The sequence below is a fragment of the Lissotriton vulgaris genome, chromosome 3_1 (genome assembly GCF_964263255.1).
Source record: "Lissotriton vulgaris chromosome 3_1, aLisVul1.2, whole genome shotgun sequence".
NCBI classification, from domain to species: Eukaryota; Metazoa; Chordata; class Amphibia; order Caudata; family Salamandridae; genus Lissotriton; species Lissotriton vulgaris.
This window is the reverse complement of record NC_141689.1, coordinates 1,670,250,683-1,670,273,605: the sequence shown is the minus strand read 5'-3', so window position 1 is coordinate 1,670,273,605 and position 22,923 is coordinate 1,670,250,683. Positions and strand designations below refer to the sequence as shown.

General features: G+C 44.4%; 1 protein-coding gene across 13 annotated transcripts in view; it reads left to right on the top strand.

Moving 5' to 3' along the window:
• The window catches only part of CAMK2D (calcium/calmodulin dependent protein kinase II delta), an 806,647-nt gene that overhangs the window by 748,964 nt on the left and 34,760 nt on the right, over positions 1-22,923 (top strand). For all 13 annotated transcript variants that reach the window (XM_086962149.1, XM_086962142.1, XM_086962138.1 and 10 more), the window contains one exon: positions 20,351-20,445. In XM_086962149.1, coding sequence (XP_086818275.1) covers positions 20,351-20,445 — 95 coding nt within the window. The remainder of the gene's footprint in view (positions 1-20,350; positions 20,446-22,923) is intronic.

Below are 22,923 nucleotides of genomic sequence, written 5' to 3'. Positions count from 1 at the left end.
GCTAACTATAACATGTGTGAAACCTATGGGTTTTTCAGTGAATTTCTAAGGTTTTTTAAATGCTAATTTCTAACTATAACGTGGCTGAAACCTATGTTATTTTCAGTGAATTTCTAAGGTTTTTTAAATGCTAATTTCTAACTATAACGTGGCTGAAACCTGTTATTTTCAGTGAATTTCTAAGGTTTTTTAAATGCTAATTCCTAACTATAGAGTGGCTGAATCCTATGGTTTTTTCAGTGAATTTCAAAGGTTTTGTAAATGATGATAATTTTCAATTGTTATATTTTTTTATGCTGATTTACTACATTGTTTTAAAGTATTTATTTTAAGATAATTTTTTTAATTACATTACATATTTTTAATATAAATTGAATTTAAAAAACATTATTGAAATTGAATTTTTTTTTTTTTTTTTTATTTATATATATTTTATATAGCAGGCAATGATATCCTATGGAAGGAAATTCAAATTACTGTAAGTATGGTTAGAATTACTTTTCAGGATCAGTAAGGGCTGAAAGATGCAGCACTGAGGTCTCTCCTGATAACAGGTGAGTAAATCGGAATTCGTAGTTCGGCTGATTTTAGAGGAATATTTTAAAGTTCCAAAACTCCACACTTGGAAGAATTTCCAAGTGAAACCAGTCAATGTTAGCCTATGGAGGGAAATTCAAGTTGCTGTAAGTACGGTTACAATTACTTTTCAAGATCAGTAGTGGGCTGAAAGATGCAGCACTGAGTTCTCTCCTGATAACAGGTGAGTAAATTGGAATTCGTAGTTCGGCTGATTTTAGATGAATATTTTGCTCAATAGTGAAGGAAGGGGGTGGGGCTTGATATGACATGTGTGCAAACACGCCCTGTGGCGTTTTTTAAGTTGGGGAATTAATTCTTCTTCGAGCCAGAGGTCCTCTAGGGACCAACTCGCCCAACAGGTACCTCCAGCATGAGCCAGGGAGCTGCGTTGCAGAGAGGTGTTCAAAGGCCACGCCCCTATTTACAACACTCTGCAACGCAGTTCCGTGGCGCTTACTAGAGGTACCTGGTGGGCTAGTTGGCCCCTAGGGGACCTCTGGATTGAAGAGGAATTCATTCCCCAACTTAAAATGCGCCACAGGGCGTATTTGCACACACATCACCTCAAGCCCCGCACCCTCCCTTAACCACTGTGCAAACAAGCCCGTGGCGTGTTCTAAGTTGGGGGATTAAGTCCCCTTGAATACTGGGGGTCCCTGGGGGCCGACTATCCCACCAGGAACCTCCACTATGCGCCAGGGGGCTGCGTTGCAGAGAGGTGTAAAAAGGGGTGTGGCCTCAGTGCACCTCTCTGCAACGCAGCCCCCTGGCGCATACTGGAGGTTCCTGGTGGCCCCCTTCCTGTGGCCAATTCCAGGCCCTGGGGACCCCATCCCTCAGGGCATGGCCACATTTTTAATATATTTTTAAGGAGGGGGCCGCATAGCCCCTCTCCTCAGGCCACTTAACGCCCCAGGTACCTTTAAAATGTTTTAATTATTTGAGTAGGGGGGCCACATGCTAACCCCCCGGGCCACTTCTCGCCCCAGGGACCCCATCTACCGGGGCCTGGCCCTCTCCGTTGGGGACCGTGGGGGGGTTCCCAAGCCCCCACAGTCCCTGCCGGCTCCCCGCCTCCTGCGGGAGCCGGCATTGCTTTTCTATATGGGGAGCAGCTAACATGCTGCTCCCCATGTAGAAAAGCAATCGACTTTGGTTTTTGGAAGAGAGAGCAGGCTTCCTGCTCTCTTCCAAAAACCAAAGCAGTTTGCTATGGTAGAACGGGAGCCGCGAGGCTCCCGCCCTACCATAGCAAACAGCAGTGTCCCAGGGGTGGGCACCCCGGGACACTGCAGGAGCCGGCTCCGGAGGGTGGCGGTCCTCAGGGCAATCACAAGGCTCCAGGAGGGGGGCCGCGCAGCCCCTCGCAACATTTAAAAGCTCTGGGGGGTGGTGGTCCCCAGGGCTGGAGGGTCCGTCACAACCCCCCAATTTAAGTATGTAGTGCCCCGGGGAGGTGGCGGTCCCCGGGGCATGTGGGGGGTCTTGAGCTCCCCCACACAGGTTGTTTTTAATTTTTTTTAAAAGAAGCCCTGGGGTTGGCGGTCCCCGGGACTCGGGGGGCCTTAGAGACCCCCCATCATTATATATTTAAGCCCCAGGGTGGCGGTCCCCGGGGCTGCTAGGGGGCCGTGTACCCCCGCTATAATACATACTTTGCCCCGGGGGTGGCGGTCCCCAGGGCAGTGTGGAGGGATTGGCCCCCCACCTTTATTTTATAAAGCCCCCGGGATTTGGCCCCCCGGGGGTTAATTAACATTAAAGAGCGGGAGCCCGCGCGTCGTTTTTTTTGGGGGGATCGGCAGGGTACGCGTACCTTGCGCGCATCCTGCAATATTAAAAAAAAGTTTTGGGGGCCTTGTGGGACCCCCTAAGCAGGCCTAGGGGGTCAGTGTTTTCTACCCTGCCCCTTTTCTTGTTTTTTGCGTTTCTTTTAAGATGGCTACCAACATTTCCTGGTTTGGAGTGTTGTCAGCCAATTAGCATAACGCTCTTGCTCGGGAGGTTACGCGGAGGGTACGCGTACCGCACTTAGTCTATAGATATATCTATGAATTTACTTTTGATTTTCTCAGGAACTACTAAACGGATTTACATCATTTAACAAAAAGCGAGATCTGCGAAACAAACTCTACCTTTTTGCCAAATTTGGTGTAGTTCCTTTCAGCAGTTCGAGCTGTAGCCCGTCTTAAAGGTCCCTATGGAAAATTGCATGGGGAAAACACGTTTTGGGACCCCCTTTTTTTTTGTTGGCCCCCGCTTCACAAATCGCCCTCAAACTTTCAGGGAAGGAGCGGAGCAGGCCATCTTCTTGGAGAATTTCACAAAGATTCGTCGACCGGCGCCAAAGTTATTCCAAATAGAATGTTGCAGATTTCCTATGGAAACTAGGTCCTAACTAGAACTACCTACTGGCGACCGTCAGTAGGTAATATATATATAGACGCCACGCTTGTCGCTGATGCCACACCTCCTTCAAACCAAAGGGCGCGTCGACGTGACTGACCTCCGAAACCCGGTCCGAACATTACTCCAATTTCTCAGACCAAGGAAGGAAAGAGTCGACAAGGTGTTGTTCAGCTTCCAAATTGATTTTATTTGTCAGCCGTTAAGCATGTCAGACGAGTTTCGCCTGCCCAGCAGGCTTGCTCACGAACATTTGCATAAAGGTTTCTTAGTCAATTTAACCAACTGTGTTTACTGTGTCAAGTGCTCCATACATTTGTAGAAGGTGAGAAATGACTCCTAGTTTGTAGTTTTAACAGACCTCATTAAAGCATACAAAATTGCAAATGCAAACGCATTATAATTCATTAGCACAATGCAGTATGGCTAGAACTAGATCTTTCTTTCTAGCCACGATTTACATTTATTGGCCATTGCGATCGCGCTATGCGTAGTCTGCAGCGAAATGAAGTCTGCTTTCTACTGACAACTTGCTATACACAAGAAATTATTGTTAGCAATGGCCAATAAATGTAAATTGTGGCTAGGAAGAAAGATGTAATTTGAGCCATACTGCATTGTGCTAATAGTCCTACTATTGATATAAGTTGTGGACGGTGTCCATGTTCTGAGCCCTCCAATAAGTCCAACTCCAAGCGCAAGGAGACTCAACCTCACCACTCTGCTTTAAAAGAGAAGGTGCCAGGGCATCGCAATTTACATCAAACACTATGAAGGTCTTAAGCGACTGAACGGATTCATGCTGGTCCTGATGCACCCGTAATTTCCCAAGTCGTCATTAACCCTGCTGCAGATTTTTGGGGTGACTCTGGCTCTCTGGTATCTCTTGGGCCCCATTGACCTGCAGGGGCCCACTTGCTGGTTACTGCTGGCAGGCCCACCCCAGGCATGTAAAGGGATCTGACAAACTGGTGCCAATGTGCGCTTACATTAGTAATTTCTGAGCCAGTATTTGTAGGATTTTGATTTAAACCCTTCTCTGCGGGGTGTTTTCCCCCGCTGTGCGGGGGGAGGGGGCCGCGCGCGGCGCCGCTGTGCTTGTGACGGGCTCAGCCAGTCTTGAGGCACAGTGGAGCTGCACTCATGACTAGCTGAGCTCGTCACAGCCACACCTGTTTTCGAACGTTCAGCACAGCGGGGTAATTATCCCCGCATGCGAACGTTCCAACGGCCGTGACAAGCTCAGCTCGTCATGAGTACAGCTCAACCGTGCCTCATGACGAGCTGAGCTTGTCATGAGCACTCAACTGGTAAAACATCACACAAAAGCAAAGGAGAAAGAAGCAAAGAGCTCCTTACCCCGTCTCAAGTTACACAACAAATAGATCAGGTCTGTTCTCAGTTGGTCTACATAGGCTTAGAGCCAGTGAGAGTAGACCTAATAAAATTGGTTACATGATTTTTGCAAAGCCAAGTTTATATAAATGAGTACTTGCAGCCATACTCGTGGGTTTGAGAGAAGCTTTTGTTGGTGCTTGGTTGAAGCTCCAAACTAAACCAGCTGGAGGAAACACAAGTCAAACTGAGAAACTTTTTTGCACATGTTTCAAAGAAACTAAGATCTATGGCTTGGGGCACCATTACTTTTCAAGACTTCTGATTGTAGCAGTAACAGCTAGGTCTTGCTTTCTGCTCTGTGGATCAAACCTTAACAGGGACGTTATTAGGCTTGACAGTTTCCCAGGGCAATGAGGAAACATGCTGGGTGAATTAAAGATTTTCTTTCAAAATACAGAACCATTTAAAGACCTCCAATATGGCCCCAGGAACTAAACACCATGCCCATCACACCTTTTAATTAAGTTTTCTTAAAGAGCCTGTGAAATCGAAGTACTCAACCTTCAGGCTAACCACCAGAATTCTTCAAGGACCCTTCTCAGCAAATCAATATTGATTAATCGCTCACCATCAAATACCCCTGTTGAATAATAAGTTGGCTTTCCTGTAGTGTAAGGACATTTTAATAGAGACGAGGGAAGTGTCCTATTCCCACCTTTCCCCTCATCCTCTTTTAGTTTTTTTTTTACTCTGTGTAAGATCTCTTCCAAGCTTAATAAAATTGCAGTTTTCGCTCTATTTTGTGCATTTATTTTTTACTTACCAGACCCTTCTGTCATCCATACAAATACTTTTTCATAAGAAGAACTATGGATGTGCCTGCCTAGCACAATTCGGTACATGGTGAAGGAGCAATGCTATGAAGAAGCATTTCCCCTAATGTCTGTAAGGGGGGGTCTATATCATTTGTACAGTATGCACTAGTCATAAGCATGTAAGGGCTTCCCTCCGTACTAGGATTTCACAGAAGCTTAACGCAAGGCCTCGCAGTCCCCGTGGTGCGTGACTCCTGACTCACTGGAGTGGACCTTCCAGCACCCATGCAATGCCAGTTCAGTCTGGCAAAATAAGGAGCAGGAACTGCTGCTGCCTGTTAGAAGTCAATTGCATCAGATGCACTTGGCAGTTTTTCTGAAAAACACAATTGCAATGTTTATTGATTTATTGTTGCAATACAGACAATCCCAGGGAAAAGGCGGCAACGTGAATGTAACTCCACACAGGAGGAGTAAAGACCGAGAAAGAGGGAATACATTTCTAGGGAAAGAGTCATGATTGGGAGAGATACCATTAAAAAGAGTACCAAGAGATTACCACAGAAGCAACTATAAAGAGTTAAGTGAGAAAGAGACAGTTGGGTGGGAGCATGAGAGAAAGAGTGAAAGAGAGGTTATAAAAAGATAGGTTAGAAGAGAAGTGTGGCTCAATGGTTAGAGCTGCAGACCCTGATGCAGAGGTCTAGCCCGGGACCAGGGTTCAATTCCCCGCCTCGGCGGGTCTTGGGCTCAAAAATTCCACGGACCTGATAATTCTCGCCTCGGTTCCTATTCCAATCATGGAGTCCCACTCTGCAACTCTGGGCAATAGCTTGCTTAATCTCCACAGCGGCCCCCACAACGCTAAGGATGCCTGGCCTCCACCTTGGGGTGCCCAGGAGTGGACGCCTCACAGGGAAAGCCAGGATGGGTTCCACAGCGGTATTCGTACAAGCGCCTTGAGACCCTTGCAGGTGAGTAGTGCGCTATACAAGTATCAATTTACAATTTACGTTAGCAAAGTAGCTGTTTGTGAGCCTAGAAGAGAGAATGGAGAAGAAAAAAGACACCAGAGAGAGCGAAGAGCTAGCTAAATAGAGACATGCAGGCTATAAAAACACAGTAAAATAGCAGATGCCAAATAGAGAGCTGGAAAGAGGCTATAAAGAGACGGAGGGGGGCATCAGAGCGAGGGGAAGTGAAAGGGGAGAACGTAAAAGGGAAATACAGCACTTAGGTCCTGATTACAACTGCCCCAGGGGCATATTTGGTACTTATTGCATGCAATAAAGTCCAGCAACCCTGGGTTTGGAATTTATTAAGTGCCATAAATAGCACCTCTTCAGAGTTTTACCTAGTGAAGGGGAAAACCTCGCACCAAAATCTTCTTGTCCTAGTAAGTACTGCGCCCCCATCATCAACCAGTCCCTGGGAAGCTTTGCGAAGATAGACTATGGGGACTAGATTGGTTGGGATATGGTGGGGAGCCCCCTCATCATACATTGGAGGTCCCCAACCCCTGCCTAGGGTTTTGTTGTGCTTCTTGGCTTTCGTTTTTTGAGAACACACATTGTAAATTTATGAGTTCTTCATTTAAATTTTTAAACTCCATGAAAAGAGAAATAGGTTTACTCGGAGTTAATGTTAAGTGTGCCGCTATTTTAGGGCTGTTACACGTGAGCCATGGATATGCTATTAAACAGGGTGAATATTTTTCACCAACATCCCAATCCCAGTCCTATTCTCCAACCACCCAGGGTAATCTCCCGGGGATGGATAAGAGATTCAATACCTGAATGCATTCAGAACACTGGTCACATTTCCAGCTCTTCTTTCACCCACCTGTGGTGACTTGATTGAGGTTTTTCCAGTTACGGAACAGAATACCTTACTTAAGCCACATTTACTGGCTTCCAGCTTCTGAAGTAGATCATCAGATTAAAAAAATGCTGGCTGTATATTTCACAGTTTTTGCTGTTGTTTTTTTACTTGGTCTCCCCACTTTCAAGTATGGTCTGCATTGTTTGGTGCCTCTGCACCATTTACTGATGTGTTTTTCGTTCAATGTATTTTCAGTGCAACACTGAAGAGTGGTTACAGGAAGTCTGTGATCTTATTGCATGTTGCAACTTATGATTAGATCCCATTCCCCATGCCCAAGGTCTTGATTATATGTCCTTCTCAGAAAGACTTACCAGACTGGGAAAGGACTCTCCAGGAAAGAAGGTGTCTGGAATTATGCCAGGTGGAAGGCCAGTTAACCACCCTCAGAGTTAATAGCTTGGACATCCTCGTTTGATAGGGCCCTGATCTATCCCTTCCCCCTTTGGGAGTTATTCCTGTAGAAATGTCCTATTTCAGCTCTCCAGACGCCTGTATGCAAAATGATGAAATGGGCAAACCTTGCTACCCACTTCCTGTTGACTAGGTTTTCTGAGTTAGTCTCTCTCTGCTCCAGTAAAGCGGCCTGTTCCTTTTTAATCACTCACTCAGTGCATGTTTCCCCACTACCTCCATAGGCTAAATCTACAGTGCTAATGCAAGGGAAAGCCCTCTTGAGACGTAGCCATACTCACCAAGCATGACCCATGGGAGAACCAAATAACAGTCCCCCTAAAGGCCCTACACCACTGGGTCCTCCTTTGCTCAGCGCAGGACCAATAGGAGGCTGTCCAGGCAGCAGGGCAACCTGGATGAAAAAGTGCCTGGTCAAATAAGGGAACCCAAGCTCCTCCTCATCCAGGCTGGCAGGACAGGCAGCCCTCCAATTCAAGACAGACCCTGCCTGGTAATTGCCCCAACGGTGGTTGTTGCATCTTCCTGTGCCCCAAGTCTAGTGTTCTGCCTCGGTTGGCACCAATCAGCTGATTTAGAACTGGTGTGGAGCAGGGGAGTCCCACTATTTAATTAAAACAAAGCATCATGAAGGACCCAGACAGGTGTTGAAACTGTGATTTCTGCCCAGCACTCTGAATTTCAAAATGAAGTAATTTCATGAAGCTAAGTAAAGGGCCGGAGTAACTGAGACTTTCTTAAGGTACCCAAATGCCATGTCATCTAATTAGTGTTGTGCATGATTAGATAAACGAGATTCCCACTGATCCCTACTTACCATCTAACAAAACCACAGAAAAGGCAGCAGACTAGACCGAATCAGTGGTGAAAGAACACCATAGTGAGCTTGACAATAGTCTGGCATTCAGAAGAGAAATAAGAGGCATAGGATATGTCGGAGGCCCTCGGGTGGGTGGTGTAATGTCAATATTCTCATTGGTTTTCACTTATTCAGTGAGGTGACTGACTCCAAGCACTCAGCATCCACTGGGTGTAACCCACTCTGTGGTACAGTGGCAGTTTAGGAGTTTAGCTGGGTTTTTGCACCTGTCAAACAATATTGCAGGTGTCCTAAGGAAAGCTCAGGAAGGACAGAAACTACCAGCGGATCAGAAGGGCAAAACTCTCTTGCACTCGTTTTTCAGTCTGAATTGAGTTTGTGAAAATGCGGCCTCACAATCCTTCTGACTTTTTGGGCTTCAAGCGGGTACTGTTGGAAAAGTTACCACAGGGGTAAAAGGCTTGGGGCTGCCAAGTATTCATTGTAACATCACTTTTGGTCTTTCGATTTTGGCTCTTCTTATAAATTTGAAGCAGAATTCACCAAGAGCTGAATTGTTCACCCACTAATAGGGAACGTGAGCTGGGTTTAGATCATTGTGAAACAGGTTAGTTTTACCCTGTTGGTGCAGTGTTGTTGCAAGAGTAATTCTGCTATGTTTGAGAGGAACCATAAGTTGTCACATGATGAATGTACTTGGCTAATTAGCCAATGGGGCAAAGTTATCATCTGAAGATTGACTTAACACCTCAAGTCAGAATTCCACCTAAACTGTAACAATACTGCACTGGAGCCTCGGGTGGCCTTGGACCACAAGCTTGTGGACTGGAGCTTAGAGCTGTTCGCTTGGGAAATGGAGCGCAGACAGAAAGGGGCCCCTTAGTGCACCGCATGTTTGTGGGACTCCCGGTGTGAAATCATTTGTCGACAACTTGATTCTGGGTTAGGGTTTGAAGAGCATCAAAGCAGCTACCTCAGTGATCTGGTAAAAGTCATCCTTTGAGTCCCGCTTTTTTCTCCATGGGCATTCCTCTGCTGCCAGCTAGTAGGAGGGACAGGATGCAGGCCTGTAGGAGACTGCCTCCATCACATGCCATCCAGCACAGGGGCATCCCTCCCACTGTGCACCCCTGGGTGTGGGATTGGAAGCACATTACCATGCAGGTCAACAAGATGACCTGATGGCGAGACCAAGCACCAGCAGAGTTTCTGGGAGGTAAGTCAGTGGGTGACTTTAGAAAGGTCCTCCTGAGTGATGGCCTCATTGTGCATGGCAGCTCTGGTTGTCAGCTGCCATTGGCCTGAGCTCACCAGTCGCTTTGGGGCATCCGGTCACCAGGTGGCCCCTGGCCACCCGGTCACCAGGTGGCCCCTGGCCACCCGGTCACCAGGTGGGCCCTGGCCATCCGGTCACCAGGTGGGCCCTGGCCATCCGGTCACCAGGTGGACCCTGGCCATCCGGTCACCAGGTCGCTTGGGCCATCCGGTCACCAGGTCGGCCCGGGCCATCTGGTCACCAAGGAGGTTATCTGCAGTTTATTGCGCCCTGAGTTCCTTCATTGTGGGGGCTTAGTAGTTGATGAAATATTATTCTTTGCTAGGCCAATAGGGTGTAAGGCAGTGGGGCTTAAACCACCTCAGCTAACCAGGAGTGACTTCCAGGAAGGCAAATTTTACCCCTAGACATCCAGGCCAAATGCAAAAACAGTCGATGGACAGAATGTAGAACAATGTCATAAATTCACCCCAGTACAGAGATCTGGGCCTAAATCCATCGTGTTTTTGCACTCCACACCACCCCAGTTCAGACATGGCCATATGCAAATCAGCCTTGACCCTGTGCCTCATGGGAGCAGTCCAGCCTGAACTGCCAAGCCTTGTCTTCCCTTGACCGAAATCAAGCATCTAAGGACCGGTTTCTGGCTATCAGCCAGGATAGCTTGACTCTCTTGGCTTTCAGGTAATGAATAGTTGTGAAATGTCACCATGGAGGAAGAAAATAGGGAATGGACAGAAATTACGCCTCAGAACTTCGCATAATATGCAGGGTGGGTACTGTGGGCATCCTTTGTCTCTGTATTGTGTCAAATCCTGCTTGGCAGATCTTTTGAGCCATTAGAAACACTTGGCATGCACTTGAAAGGGAAAGAACGGCATGCCAAGACAATCTTGTGAATCCACTGTTTGGTTGCTGGAGCACCCTGCTTGTGTCTCACCAGACCTCGGTCCTGGGTTCATTGTGAGTAAAATCCCTGCCTCAAACAGGATTTCAGTGTTTGATATAGGAGAACACTAGCATTGAATACACAAAGGGGGTCTAAGGGGAGCAGAAACCCAACCAACAAAATACTGCTCCCTGGTCAATGAGAATACACACAAAAAGTACATCTGGTCACGTGAAGGGGAGGAAAACTGAACGTTGGGCATCAAAGGGAAAGCACTCCTTTAAGGACGAGAACTCTCACTCACCCGAGAGTGATATGCTTCATCATAGGGGTTCCTACTCACACCAGGACGGCAAGGTACCTGGTGTGGGCTACATCTCTACAACAGAGAGTTGCAGAGGTGTTTTTGTATTAGATGAGCAGACACTAGCATTACCATTGCATGCTCCCCACCCACACCCTGACCCTCAGAGCTCAAGCTTAATGGTTGCCATTATTCTTTGAGGTGCTTAGTCACCCAGCCCAAATAATAATCCAATTTCATACAATATGAATGTTTTTACGGGCTTGTTATCTCAGTTACTATTTTAAGTAAGTTGCTAAACCCCCTTGTGGTATTTTCTCTTCCTTCGGTTGGAGTTATCTAAAGACTACCCTCCCCAGTATACACTATACTGTAGCCATTGATAAGACACAGATGCAGATTACTTCAAATACTCCACTAATCAAATGCACAACCAGTCTCTCTTTTTACCATTTGCTTTTAAATGTAAAAAAGGTTTAAGTATAGATGGCTGACTCGTCTGCACTTTCTTATAACTTGTTCTGTTTCAGCTTAAGCCCTTGTGTTACCTACTTGTTGGCTTTTCTGTTTTAGTGGTGCAGTCCATATGAATCTTGTTGCCTACCTTGCATTGGTAGCTGCACTTCTGCAGCAACTGCACAGCACCCTTGCTTTGGAAAAGGGACTGCTGGATGAAGTCTGTGTGGCAGACCTGCACAGCACCACTTGCCTTTCGCAGAGGCTTCCTTCTTGGCTAGGAGCAGATGGGTGCTCATGTACGGCAATTGGAGGCTGGGCCCCTATCATGGCTTTCTGCTTCGGTGGTGACTTGTTTCTTCTCATTGAAATTGGCAGAGGTAGCATCAGTCTCCCTGGCTCACAGCGGGTTGCTGCTCGTCATGCGATGACGCAATGGTCTCATTCCTGGTCAAGAGAAAGATCCCAGGATTGGTTGTGGAGCCATTGACGTGGAACCATCAATCTTCATCACAGTCCAAGACGTCCCATTCAGGTAAGTACCACAAAATGAAGGAGAGTAAGAAATCGAAGAGGTCTTCAACTTCACCCTGTCCATTAAAGTCATCCGTCTTCACACGAGGCCTAGCTCCACAATGGAGCCTGCACCTGGGCTGTCACCATACTTCCCCAACATTCTAGGAGCTGGAGCGCCCCCGCCTGACTCCAAGAATTATATGATGCCATGCACCTCATATTTGGATGACCCAGACCCAATATGGTGCCTTTGGGCCCTGCAGGGCTGGGAGGGGCCTCTAATGGGTCCCCGCCAGAGTTCTGTCCCCACTCCAATCGGGCTCCTTAGATCCACAGATTGATCCAGACCAGCGGCGGCCCTATTCTTTTCCCCCAACACAGAGCTGGAGGGGCATTGTCTGAATCCAGTGCCAGCTGGAGCCATACCCTTCAGGCCAGAGCCTGAACCCTTTCCTATGGGCTAGGATTTGGGTAAGATTGGGAGGGGCCACTGACCCAGAAGAATACCATCCTTTAAACTCCCATATGGACTGGTGCGAGTATCTGGTAGATGCCAGTGGACTGGATACCTTCACAGGTACTGGCACCATGGCTGCTGAGTAGGGAGCCTCATTAGCAATGGTGGTGCGGGTGGCGGCTGCGGTTCTGGACCTTAGCCTGCCCCCTGTGGCAGTCTTGACAGTAGTGCTTCAACCTGGAGTTACTTCCTTGGAACCACTTCTCCCATTAAATGAAGCACATACATACATCCTGCTTGGGATAGGTCAAAGCCCTGCACATGGGCTCCAGTAAGCAGGACAACTGACCACCACTATCAAACCACTCACCAAACACCCAACCTTGGGGAGCTTGGTGTTCCAATCTTCCACATCCTTGTAAATCCTGGGGCATTCCCTACCACTCCATCGGATAGGGGATCTAAAAGGGTGGACACCTTACGCAAGAAAATTTTGTCTTCCACCAGCCTGGCACTACGATCGGTAAATACTGCTTTCCTTTTGAGGAGCTTCTCACATTCACTTTGGTATTCGGTTGGGCAGGGGCTGCCTATGGTCCCGGAGGAGGCCTGGCCATACTCTCACATGGAAGGCACAGCTAAGTCTACAATCTGCTGTGGGCTGGATACATCCGTCTCGCTAAGCGGAACAGTTTCTTTGTCGGTCACCTCACGATGCCACTTTCCTTACGGGCATGTCCTTTGATTTCTCCCGTCTTTTCAGAGACAAGGTGGACTCAGGGCTGGAGTGCTTCAAGAATAGCAGAGCTACAGCCAGGTGCTTGGGCCTTTACATGATCTTTTGTGAACATAGTACACCTTTGACTACTATCATGGCCATGGAAGGGGCTTCTATCTGCATCTTTACCCAAGCAGCCACCACAGCAGACAGGCTGTCCAGCATCTGTTAAGTCAAGGAAGCCGTATCCACAGACCCCATGAATCGGACAGCCAGATGTAAGGCCAGCCCACCCACCTCCCCTCCCAGCAGCCACAGCCTCCAAACCTCTTTAGTTTGCCCTCAGACCATCATCGGCATTCAGTGAGAGACAGGATATGCAATCACCTGCACCGCTGGAAGTAGATCGCATCTGACCACTAGGTTCTCCAGATTTTTAGATGAGCCTTCTCCCTCCCCTTCATTACTAAACCTCCTCCCATGCCACTCACTTGTGATAGGCTGATGGAGAACCATCTCTCTTTACTCCACCGGGAAGTGGCAGCTCTCTTGGCCAAGGGAGACATACAGAGGTTGCTGATGCCAGAAGTAGGTTGTGGTCGTTATTCCTGCTACTTTCCAGATCCTTAAAATGATGGAGGACTTTGACCCATCTTAGACCTTTGCCATCTCAATTCGTTCCTGAAAAAGGAGAAATTCAAAAGGCTCACACTTGCTCAAGTTCTGTCTGCCCTCGACCCGGGAGACTGGATGATAGCATTGGTCTTTCAGGATGCATACTAAAACATTCTTGTCCTGCCTGCCCACAGGCGTTACTGGCGGTATATGGTGGGCCACAAGCACTTTGTTTGCCATGCTCCCTATTGTCCATACTAGGGCCCCTCTGGTGCTCACCAAGGTGATGGCGGTGGTCGCAGCTCATCTACAGAGATCAAGGGTGCCAGTCTTCCCTTAGTTTGATGACTGGCTGTTAAAAGTGGGCTTTCCCCAGGCAGTAGTCTCCCACCTCCAGACTATGGCAGATCTCCTGCACTCCCTGGATTTCACTATCAATGTGCCAAACTCACTCCAGATACCCTCTAATATGCACCCTTCCATTTGAGCTGTTCTGGACAAGGTACAGTTTCTGGCTTATCCTCCCAAATGGTGAATCCAGCATATTCAGACTATGATACCAATGTTTCATCCTCTATCCTGGGCTTCGGTGAGACTGCCTCGGAGGCTGCTGGGACTCATGGCCTCCTGCATCCTGCTTGTGTCACGTGCCTGCCGGCATATGCAGGCTCTCCAGTGGGACCTTAAGTTCCAGTGGGCGAAGCATCAGGGGAATCTCACTGCACGCATCTGCTACGCGTCGGTGCCATGCGGCGCTTTTATCCCAGAAGGAGGCAGTAATACCCAAACAGCTAGACCTCCAACCTCCCTGTGTGGTCTGCACGAAATGGTGGCTAAAAGGAAAAGGAAACCAGCGTGTTCTATCCCACCACACAAACAGCACAATAGTGATGCGGTGGACCAGGGAGACAGAAAAACCGGCAAAACTGCAACGGAAACTGCTGCGGTAAGTTCTACTCTAATCCTCAAATGCCCAGTACAACAATCAAAAAATGAGGTGTAAATTAACAGAACCAATTTTTAAAAGTGTTTTAAAAGTTTATGAAAACGGATGCGAGTTACATAACAATCATAAATGAAGAGAAACCACAACTCGTAATACAAAATTAAAACGAGGCACTAATGCTACTCATGGCACCTTCTTCAATGAGAAATACCCAGCAAAAAAAGAAAGGGTCTCTCTTTATTTATTTCTATATTGTCTTTTGAATATCCACTCACTTGCATCAAAGATTTTTCTTAAGATTTTTTTTAGGTGTGATCAAAATAATTATTTATGGCCCAATTGAATCATGACATTTTTGATGAAATAAATGCCATGAAATTAATATGAAAGAGATAGTTACCAGTAATTTTTATCTGCTCTGACCCGCTCTTTCATAAACTCCACTGCACATGACCGTACCTCCATCCGTGTCGACTACTCAGTGAGTGGTGAAATCTACATGTGACTGGCTCCCCTCTTGGGCACCATGCCCGACACCTACCAGCCTTACAGAGGGGGATCCAAACTTGCCTCGGCTTGCATCACTTTATCCCCTGCGTATTCTTATATGTTTAGGAACTGCTGTGATAACTGTTCTATGAAAGATCCGCTAAAATTTTGCATGAAAACCACCAAAAAATGTTTTTATGAAGCAGCTTAATGTAACTGGGCCTGCATCTTTTAGGAGTGTGCTGCACTTTCCTTTAGCCTCCTTGGATGGGGTTGAGAGGAAGCTGGAAAGCCTGGCTTTGCTGTGTGATGTAACCCAGGACTGTCTGTCCGAATTTGTCTGTTTATATCTGAGAGTCCTAGAGAAGCTGAGCCAAATCATTTTCCGTAGTATTTGTACGAGGTATTTGTTTATTAGAAGTCGCAGGACCAATCATCAACTTTGTGCTTCACAAAAGGTCAGATTGCATGCGGGAGAGTTAAAAACAAAATAGGATAGAGGACTTCAAAATAATGTAGGATTTCACATTATATAAAGCTAGAGGTCACGAGGAAGAAAATAAGCTACTTCCAATATATACAGGTCTGATATTTCAGATATAACATCACTCTAGTTCATCGGAACTAAACATTTTGATTTCTATGGACCCCCACTGAATCATTACTGGAATCGGGGGAGCACTGCCTAAGAAATCCCAATGATTTGAACCTCAACATAATACAGAAAAATACAGAAACAACTATACACCAAACCTTTACACAAATTACAAAATATTTTGTTTGAAGTTACAAACAAACAAATATACAAAAATCAAAAGTTGAATTTTAATGGAAGGAGATTTCCAATATTTTGTTTCGTTTCAATAAGACGAAGCAGTGTAGTAGGCTCTAGCATATCAGTTTTGGCTTTTTTGTCCCTAACGCTTGTTCTCTGTTTGTGCATGCCAGCACTTCATTTGAGGCTGACCATCATCAGCACAAGCTTCTGTTTGCCATACTTGTGCTTCTCCTACGAATCAAGTTGAGGATACCAACTTAATGTTTAGCCTCTGATTTCTAATTCCTTCACATTTTTGATTTTTACGTTTTGCTGTCTGTTTACATCCATTATTAATCTGCTAAAATGACTTAATGTTCTAGTCACTAACCCCCCGGGTAGGCCTCAGGGACCGAACCCCCAGGGTTTCGCGCACCCCAAATCAATAACCTTGATTCACTAAGAGTTTTAAATATTTTATTAAAAATATGTAACTGGTAGTATAGAGTTGCAGACCTTAGATGCACTTTATTAAAAAAAAAAAAAGTTTATCCCAAATGAGGTGCTTTAAGAAGGAGTATAAGTTTTTTCTTTTTTAAAAGACCTTTCACAGCCTGGCAAATTGAACGTTTTGGGCATGAAAGCGTGCAAATAAACGATGTTGTTACCTGACATAATGTTGCTACTTTGGGAATCAAGAGTGATAGATTTTTTATGCGAAATAGAACAAAATGTGGTATTGCTGGAAAGCACACCTACTTATGAGTAATGGAGCTGTCTTTAGGATGCTGTGTGAAAAATGAATAGACGGAGTAGCGAACTGAGCAGGGCAGAATGCCTCTTCCAAGCAAGCATTGGCAAAGCTAGTGGGTCTTGGTTGCCTGCCAGCCTTTTGACTCAGTCAATGCTTGTTTTATTCTGATGTCGGTTTTGTAAAACTTTATTGTTAGGGCAACTACAGGGCCCCTGTCACTGTATAAATGTTTTTTTTATAAAAGGCAAACATTGCCATAGTAGTCCCTGAACTGAATTGCTTTGTGTGCGTATGTGCTGCTTCTATTAAAAAAAAACAACCGTATGCTGTCACTCACGGTAAAGTTAGTCATTGGCAGAAGTGGGCTGATCAATTGCCCCATGGTTACTCACAAACATATTGAACAGAGGAGACCCAACACATTTTTTCTGCCCACCGAGGGGCTGGAAGGCCACCATCTTCCTCACTCCCTGGACAGGGCGCAGTTTCAGCAGGTTTTTAAAATGCATATCATATGCTTCTCCACATGTAGTACTCTGCACACCACAGTGTCTACATGGTCGAATGGGGGAAAACACTTTTAACCCTGTTGCTCAAAAGACATGGCTGTCTGTGTTGGATCAATGTTTTTCTCTACCTTCATTGTTATGTTTAATACAATTTTCCCAAGAGAGTGTATTTATATTTATTTGTGCAGCCCTGCCCACTAGCATTCCTTGTCATAGGTCTCCCTTTGTTTTGCCAGCTCTGTCCATAGCCTGGCAGTGCACAGGGATACTAATCACTCTCATTCTGCTCTTCAGATGCACAAGAAGCCTTGCACTAAAGTCCATTGTAGATTTTGCATAGGCTTTGTTGACATTGCGGATTTGCATTTGTTTACATGGGTAACAGGTGGGAAGAGATGCAGCTCAACTTAAACAACATCATTATCATATTTATCCGTATGAAGAAAGTAATGTATGCTTCCGGTTGGGGTGCACATGACTTTGTCAGTCAGGAGGTAGCATTTAGTGAGATAGACCTACTTCAGTGAGCTAGACCTTCTCCAGGAAGGGCTTAGCCCTTAAGGCTATAAGGAAAATGGGCGACTGGGGCCAGTCTGTTCCTGCATGGATATTTGTTACAAAGTTTGTTGTCTCCTCCCTCCTATGCATTAGTATCGACCAAGATTGCTAATCGAACAGATATTCATGAATACCTCGCATGTATAAATTAGCCCGCGCAGCGATTCATAGAAAGTCCTGTATCGAGACCACGAACTGGCGAACGATCTCAAGAGTATGTAATGCCCCCCCCCCCCCCCTCTCTCTTCTTTTCTCTCTTTTCTTCTTTCCACTCATGTATAAGCCTCTTCCATGTATGTAAAATTATATTTTTCTATATACAATAAAGAATTTCAGAAATAAAAAAAAAGAGAAGATAAAAAAAAAAAAAAAAAAAAAAAAAAAAAAGAGTCTGCTAAAGTCTGCATAAGGGCCACATTCACAAATATATCCGCGAATCCTACCAGACATATCTGCCATTTATAATGATCTGGTAAAACGTTTGAGGGTAAAAACAATGTCTGTTAAAAAGCAAGTGTGGCCGTTGTAGATGTGCCAGCAATAAGATATTCCGTGCCATGTAGTCGAAATGTAAAAAAAGATTCCCAAGTGTGCATATCCTCATTTTATCCTCCTAGATCATGAGAACGAGCGGTGCATAGTTCAGTGAACAAATCTGGATATAGGCTGGCGGGTACTTATTAAGGCATCTATCATGTGGTGCTCAAATGGCACAGGTACCATTCAAAGAGGTTTTTTTAAAAAAAAAATACTTTCCATGTTACCCTGTGAACGTCTATGGTCTTATCTTAGTTTTGTGGTTTCCATTGACAATATGAGGGAAAACTCTCCAATCTCTTCTGCTTGGTCCCTGACCATGTTGTTTTCTACTGGAAGCCATGCCTCTTGTTGTCTGTCCCGATTTACGTTTCATCCTAGTCTCTTTTGGTCCCCCATGCATGCTTTCTGACTAGAAGCACTCAATAGCCTATCAGTCATTTGAAGGATAACAAAATGTATCTGAATATCATGAGACGCTATACAACATGCAGATACTGAATACTAGTGGAGGGATACAGAAGATGAAAATATATTTTTTGTGGTCCTTCAAAGTATGTATATGAACACAAAGTGGCCCATTCCTTTTACCTGTTTTAGTCCATGTTTTTGGATGTCCCGATATACAGGACCAATGTGTTTTTGATTAGGATTCCATCTATTTAACCAATTTGGCTTTCCCTTGGCACATGTTTCTTATAGAAACATATTAATTGTCCGTACTTGGTAGTAGTCTAGGTACCATGTCCTGACAGTTACCATGTTTCTATAAGAAACATCTGCGAAGGGAAAGCTAAATTGCTTTAATGGATGGAATCGTAATCAAAAACACATTGCTCCGCTTCCAGCAAACAAGAGCATTTTTTATGCTCTCACTTTTGAAAAGTGGAAAAACCAAAGGGGGTGATGGACGGAGCGTTGACAATACAAACACTCACCCCCAGTCAACTGATCTGGGTTTAATCCATCACCGTTCTTTAGTTCACTCCGCCACCCCAGTTCAGACATGGCCATATGCAAATCAGTCTGACCCTGTGCCTCATGGGAACAGTCCAGCCCGAACTGCCAAGCCATGTCTTCCCTGGACCGGAATCAAGCTTCCCAGGACCGGTTTCTGGCATTCCAGCCGTCTTCAGCCGGGCTTGCTTGAATCCAGTAGCAAAGTGAGCAAGGGACTCACGTCTGAGCATACTATGCCAACTTAGGGCGAACAAAGAAAAACCAAAGGGGGTGATGGACGGAGCGTTGACAATACAAACACTCACCCCCAGTCAACTGATCTGGGTTTAATCACTTTCGAAAAGTGGAGCACAATTTGCTATGACTTGGCAGAAGTGTTAAAGCTCCCAACAAGCCTTAGCAAACATCTATGTTCCGGGAGTGGATGCGCCCCCCTTCCTTTCTTCAATTTTCTGCCAACACTTCCTGGATTGAAGTGTTGGCAGCCACCAGATCTGAGCACAAGATCCGAAGGGGTCATGAAACCAGTGCGACTACCTCTAGAATGTGATCATTGGCAGCATGCCAGTTTCTCAGGAAATCAACCATACATGTATATCTGTTATTATTAGACCGTATTTTTGTGCAAAGACAAAGGAGATGTGCCCTTGCATCAGTGCAATTTGAGCACATTTGCTACATGACACATCTATAAGAGATCTCTTCAAGTGAATGCACTTGAAGATAGAAAGCATGAGTAAAGAAGAGTATGTACAATTAAGTACCACATACTTTATTTGCCTACAAACAACACATGATTTGTTTGCTTCAGTCACTATTTTGGTTAAATTTTCCATAGTGCCGGGAAAATCTCTATGTTGGGTTCCTATCCTTCTCATACTGGAAGAGATCACTGGGTGTACGTTTTTCCTCTGGATGTGCTTACCATTGCACAAGGCAGGAACTGTGCAACTGACCCAAGATATTCAAGAAATATTTCTAAAATGATGACTTAATTGTGCAGCAGGGGTGTCTCCACAGAAATCCATTGCTCAGGGCTCATAAGGCCAGCTCCATGCATGGATCTGTATTAGCTATAGACTGAGCCCATGTAGATAAAGATCTATATGGGCTTAATGAAAGCATTCATGAGACCGCCCACTTTAAATCCAACTTGTTCGCGCCAAGCCGTTAGACAGATTTTAGGTAAGAAACGCTTTGAGTGGTGTTCACATTTAAGACCTATTTTAATATTTTAAATGTAAATGCATTGCTACTTCTTTTGACTGTAGTAACATAATAGTATTGGACTGTTGTGTTGATGAATAAAGCAAATTAGCTCGATTCATTGGGCATTTTTTTCTCTCCTCTCTTCAGAAAAATCTGTGACCCCGGGCTTACTTCCTTCGAGCCTGAAGCTTTGGGCAATTTAGTGGAAGGAATGGACTTTCACAGATTCTACTTTGAAAATGGTAAGTTTTAACAATCCATGCTGCCTCGATACCAACTGGAGGAGAACATGCATTGTCCTTATTGCAGTTTGCCAGTCAATGAGTCCTGTTCAGACAAAATGATTTGCCCGGTTTATTGAAAGCTGAAGCAAGATGTGCGAACCAGGGGCATGTAAATATCTTTGGAAGCTGTGCAAATGTTCATATTTATTACTTCTGTAAGTACGTATCTTATTGAAACCTTGAATTAGGGCAAAGAAAAATAACTGCAGATAAGTATGAAAGGAAAACAGAAGTGAAACCAGTTTAGAGTCAGTTATTCTCGCTTAGGGGGAAAAGTTTCCTTATGGACCATCTTTGGCATGGGAGACCATGGAATATTTTAGCCAAGTCTACAAAGTTTACATGCAGGGAATGTCTACAAATATGCCCCACTACAACTTCTAATTTTCTTGATAGGTTTGTAGGGATTTCTCTTTTTATCTCATTCTGGTCATTCAGATTAGTTTTTCCAGTTGGTGCATGCTTCCGCTATCAACTTTACCTAGAAGCTAATACGGCCAGAAGATATGGAGCTTTGCTGTAGTGTGTACTACTTACATTTAGAGGTTGGATTGTAGACCTCTTCTCACATCGAACGTTTTGGTGACTCCTTTTGCCGCTGACAGCCACCTGCTTTATTATCTTTTTTAGGGGGTGAGGAGGTGACATTTCTTAATTGAAGTATCAGAAACATGCCAATGCAAGTGAACAATGCTCATACAATAGTTATATAACATACACAGAAAGGCAATCTAAGGCCATTGTAATTCACATATTGTTTCCTATCTGGGTCATCTGCATCAATATGATCTACACTGACAGGTGCCTTAACTTACAAAAGTTGGTAGGTTATTTGCAACTGTTCACACTCAGAGGGTCCTCCATAGTCTACCATACCATCTAACCCATAGACACAGTGATAAACCTAAACGTAAGTAGCAACCCAGAACGTGACATTTGTTGTCAGTCATCCATCTACTTATTACCATGTCGTCATCTCTCCCGGCTCCAATTCTACCAGCTTAGAGCCCTCCCACATTCAACATAGGGAGGCAGGAGTGATGTGCTTAGCATTTGTTGTTTGAAATCAATGATAATTTTCTGGTGGTATTAGCTGTTAGTTTTGAATTTGATTTATTTGATTTCGTGGTTCATAGTATATAGCACTTTGCTTTTGAAGTGAGGTCACCAAGGGTCGATTTGTATTGTGGTATTCAACCTGTATGGTATAAATCTGTGTAAATGGTGGAGAGCATGATTTTAATGTGCCATCAACATCTTGTTTTGTGTTAATCTTTATAGGTTATTTTCTGTAGCGAAAGTAATTACTGTCCTGTTCTTGGTGTTATCGTACATGAGGTTCCTCACAAAGTATAGTAGTTATATTATGTCGAATATTTACTTCTTGTTGTCTTTTAGGAGCAGCAACGATATTGGTTGGTTTGTTTAAAGTTTAATGTATTTGGTTGTGGTTTTTTTTTTGGTGCTTGTATTTTTTTCTCAGTTTAATCCTTATATGGTGGCTGCTAATTGGTGTATGTGTTTATCTATATGTGTATTTATTTTAGAAAGTATATTTATTTACATGTATTTAGCTAAAAGCAATGTTTTAATTATACATTATTTTAAAATATTTGTATTAGTTGATTGAATTTTATTTTTATATTAAATGTGGTTGTAATGATATGTCATTTTAATTTATTTAAAAAATATTAATTCTTTTATTTTGTGTGTATGTATTAAATACATTTTGTGAAATACTTTAGTTTATTTAGTGGTTTAATGCAAAAATAATAGATGATGGACGGAATGCTGAACAAATCAAACATTCACTCCTAGTCACAGATCTGTGTTAAATCCACCGTTTTTTTGCTTGCTGTGCCATTCCAGTTTGGACCCAGACATATTCAAATCAGTCTTGACCCTGCTCCTCATGGGAAAAGTCCAGCCCCGAACTGCCAGGCCAGGTTCTCTCCTGACCAGAAAGAAGTATCCTGGGAGTTATTTTGTGGTATCATCCCTAATCAGCCAGGCTAGCTTGAATCCAGTGGCATAGAGAGTATGAGACCCACGTCTGGGCATACCCTTCCCACTTTGGACAACAATTTATTTAGTGCTTTAAGGAATTTGAAATGATGTAATGTATATTAATATTAGTTAATTTGCATATATTAATGTTGCTGTTAAGTCCTAATTTCGATGTTATTTTCTATATTTAAGTGATATGAAAAATTAATGTTATGACAATATTTTGTATATCTTTGTAGTCGAAAAATAGGGGTATTTTAGATATTTATAACAGCAATATATGTATTTTGTGAGTAGAAGATGACAATATTCTGGTAATCCATATATATTGACAGGTGTGTGGTATTTAACAAAATGTCTACTTGTCCATTGAATAGGTTGCTTCATTAATCTACTTGTCCTGTAAAAAAAAATCCACGTAGTGCAGCA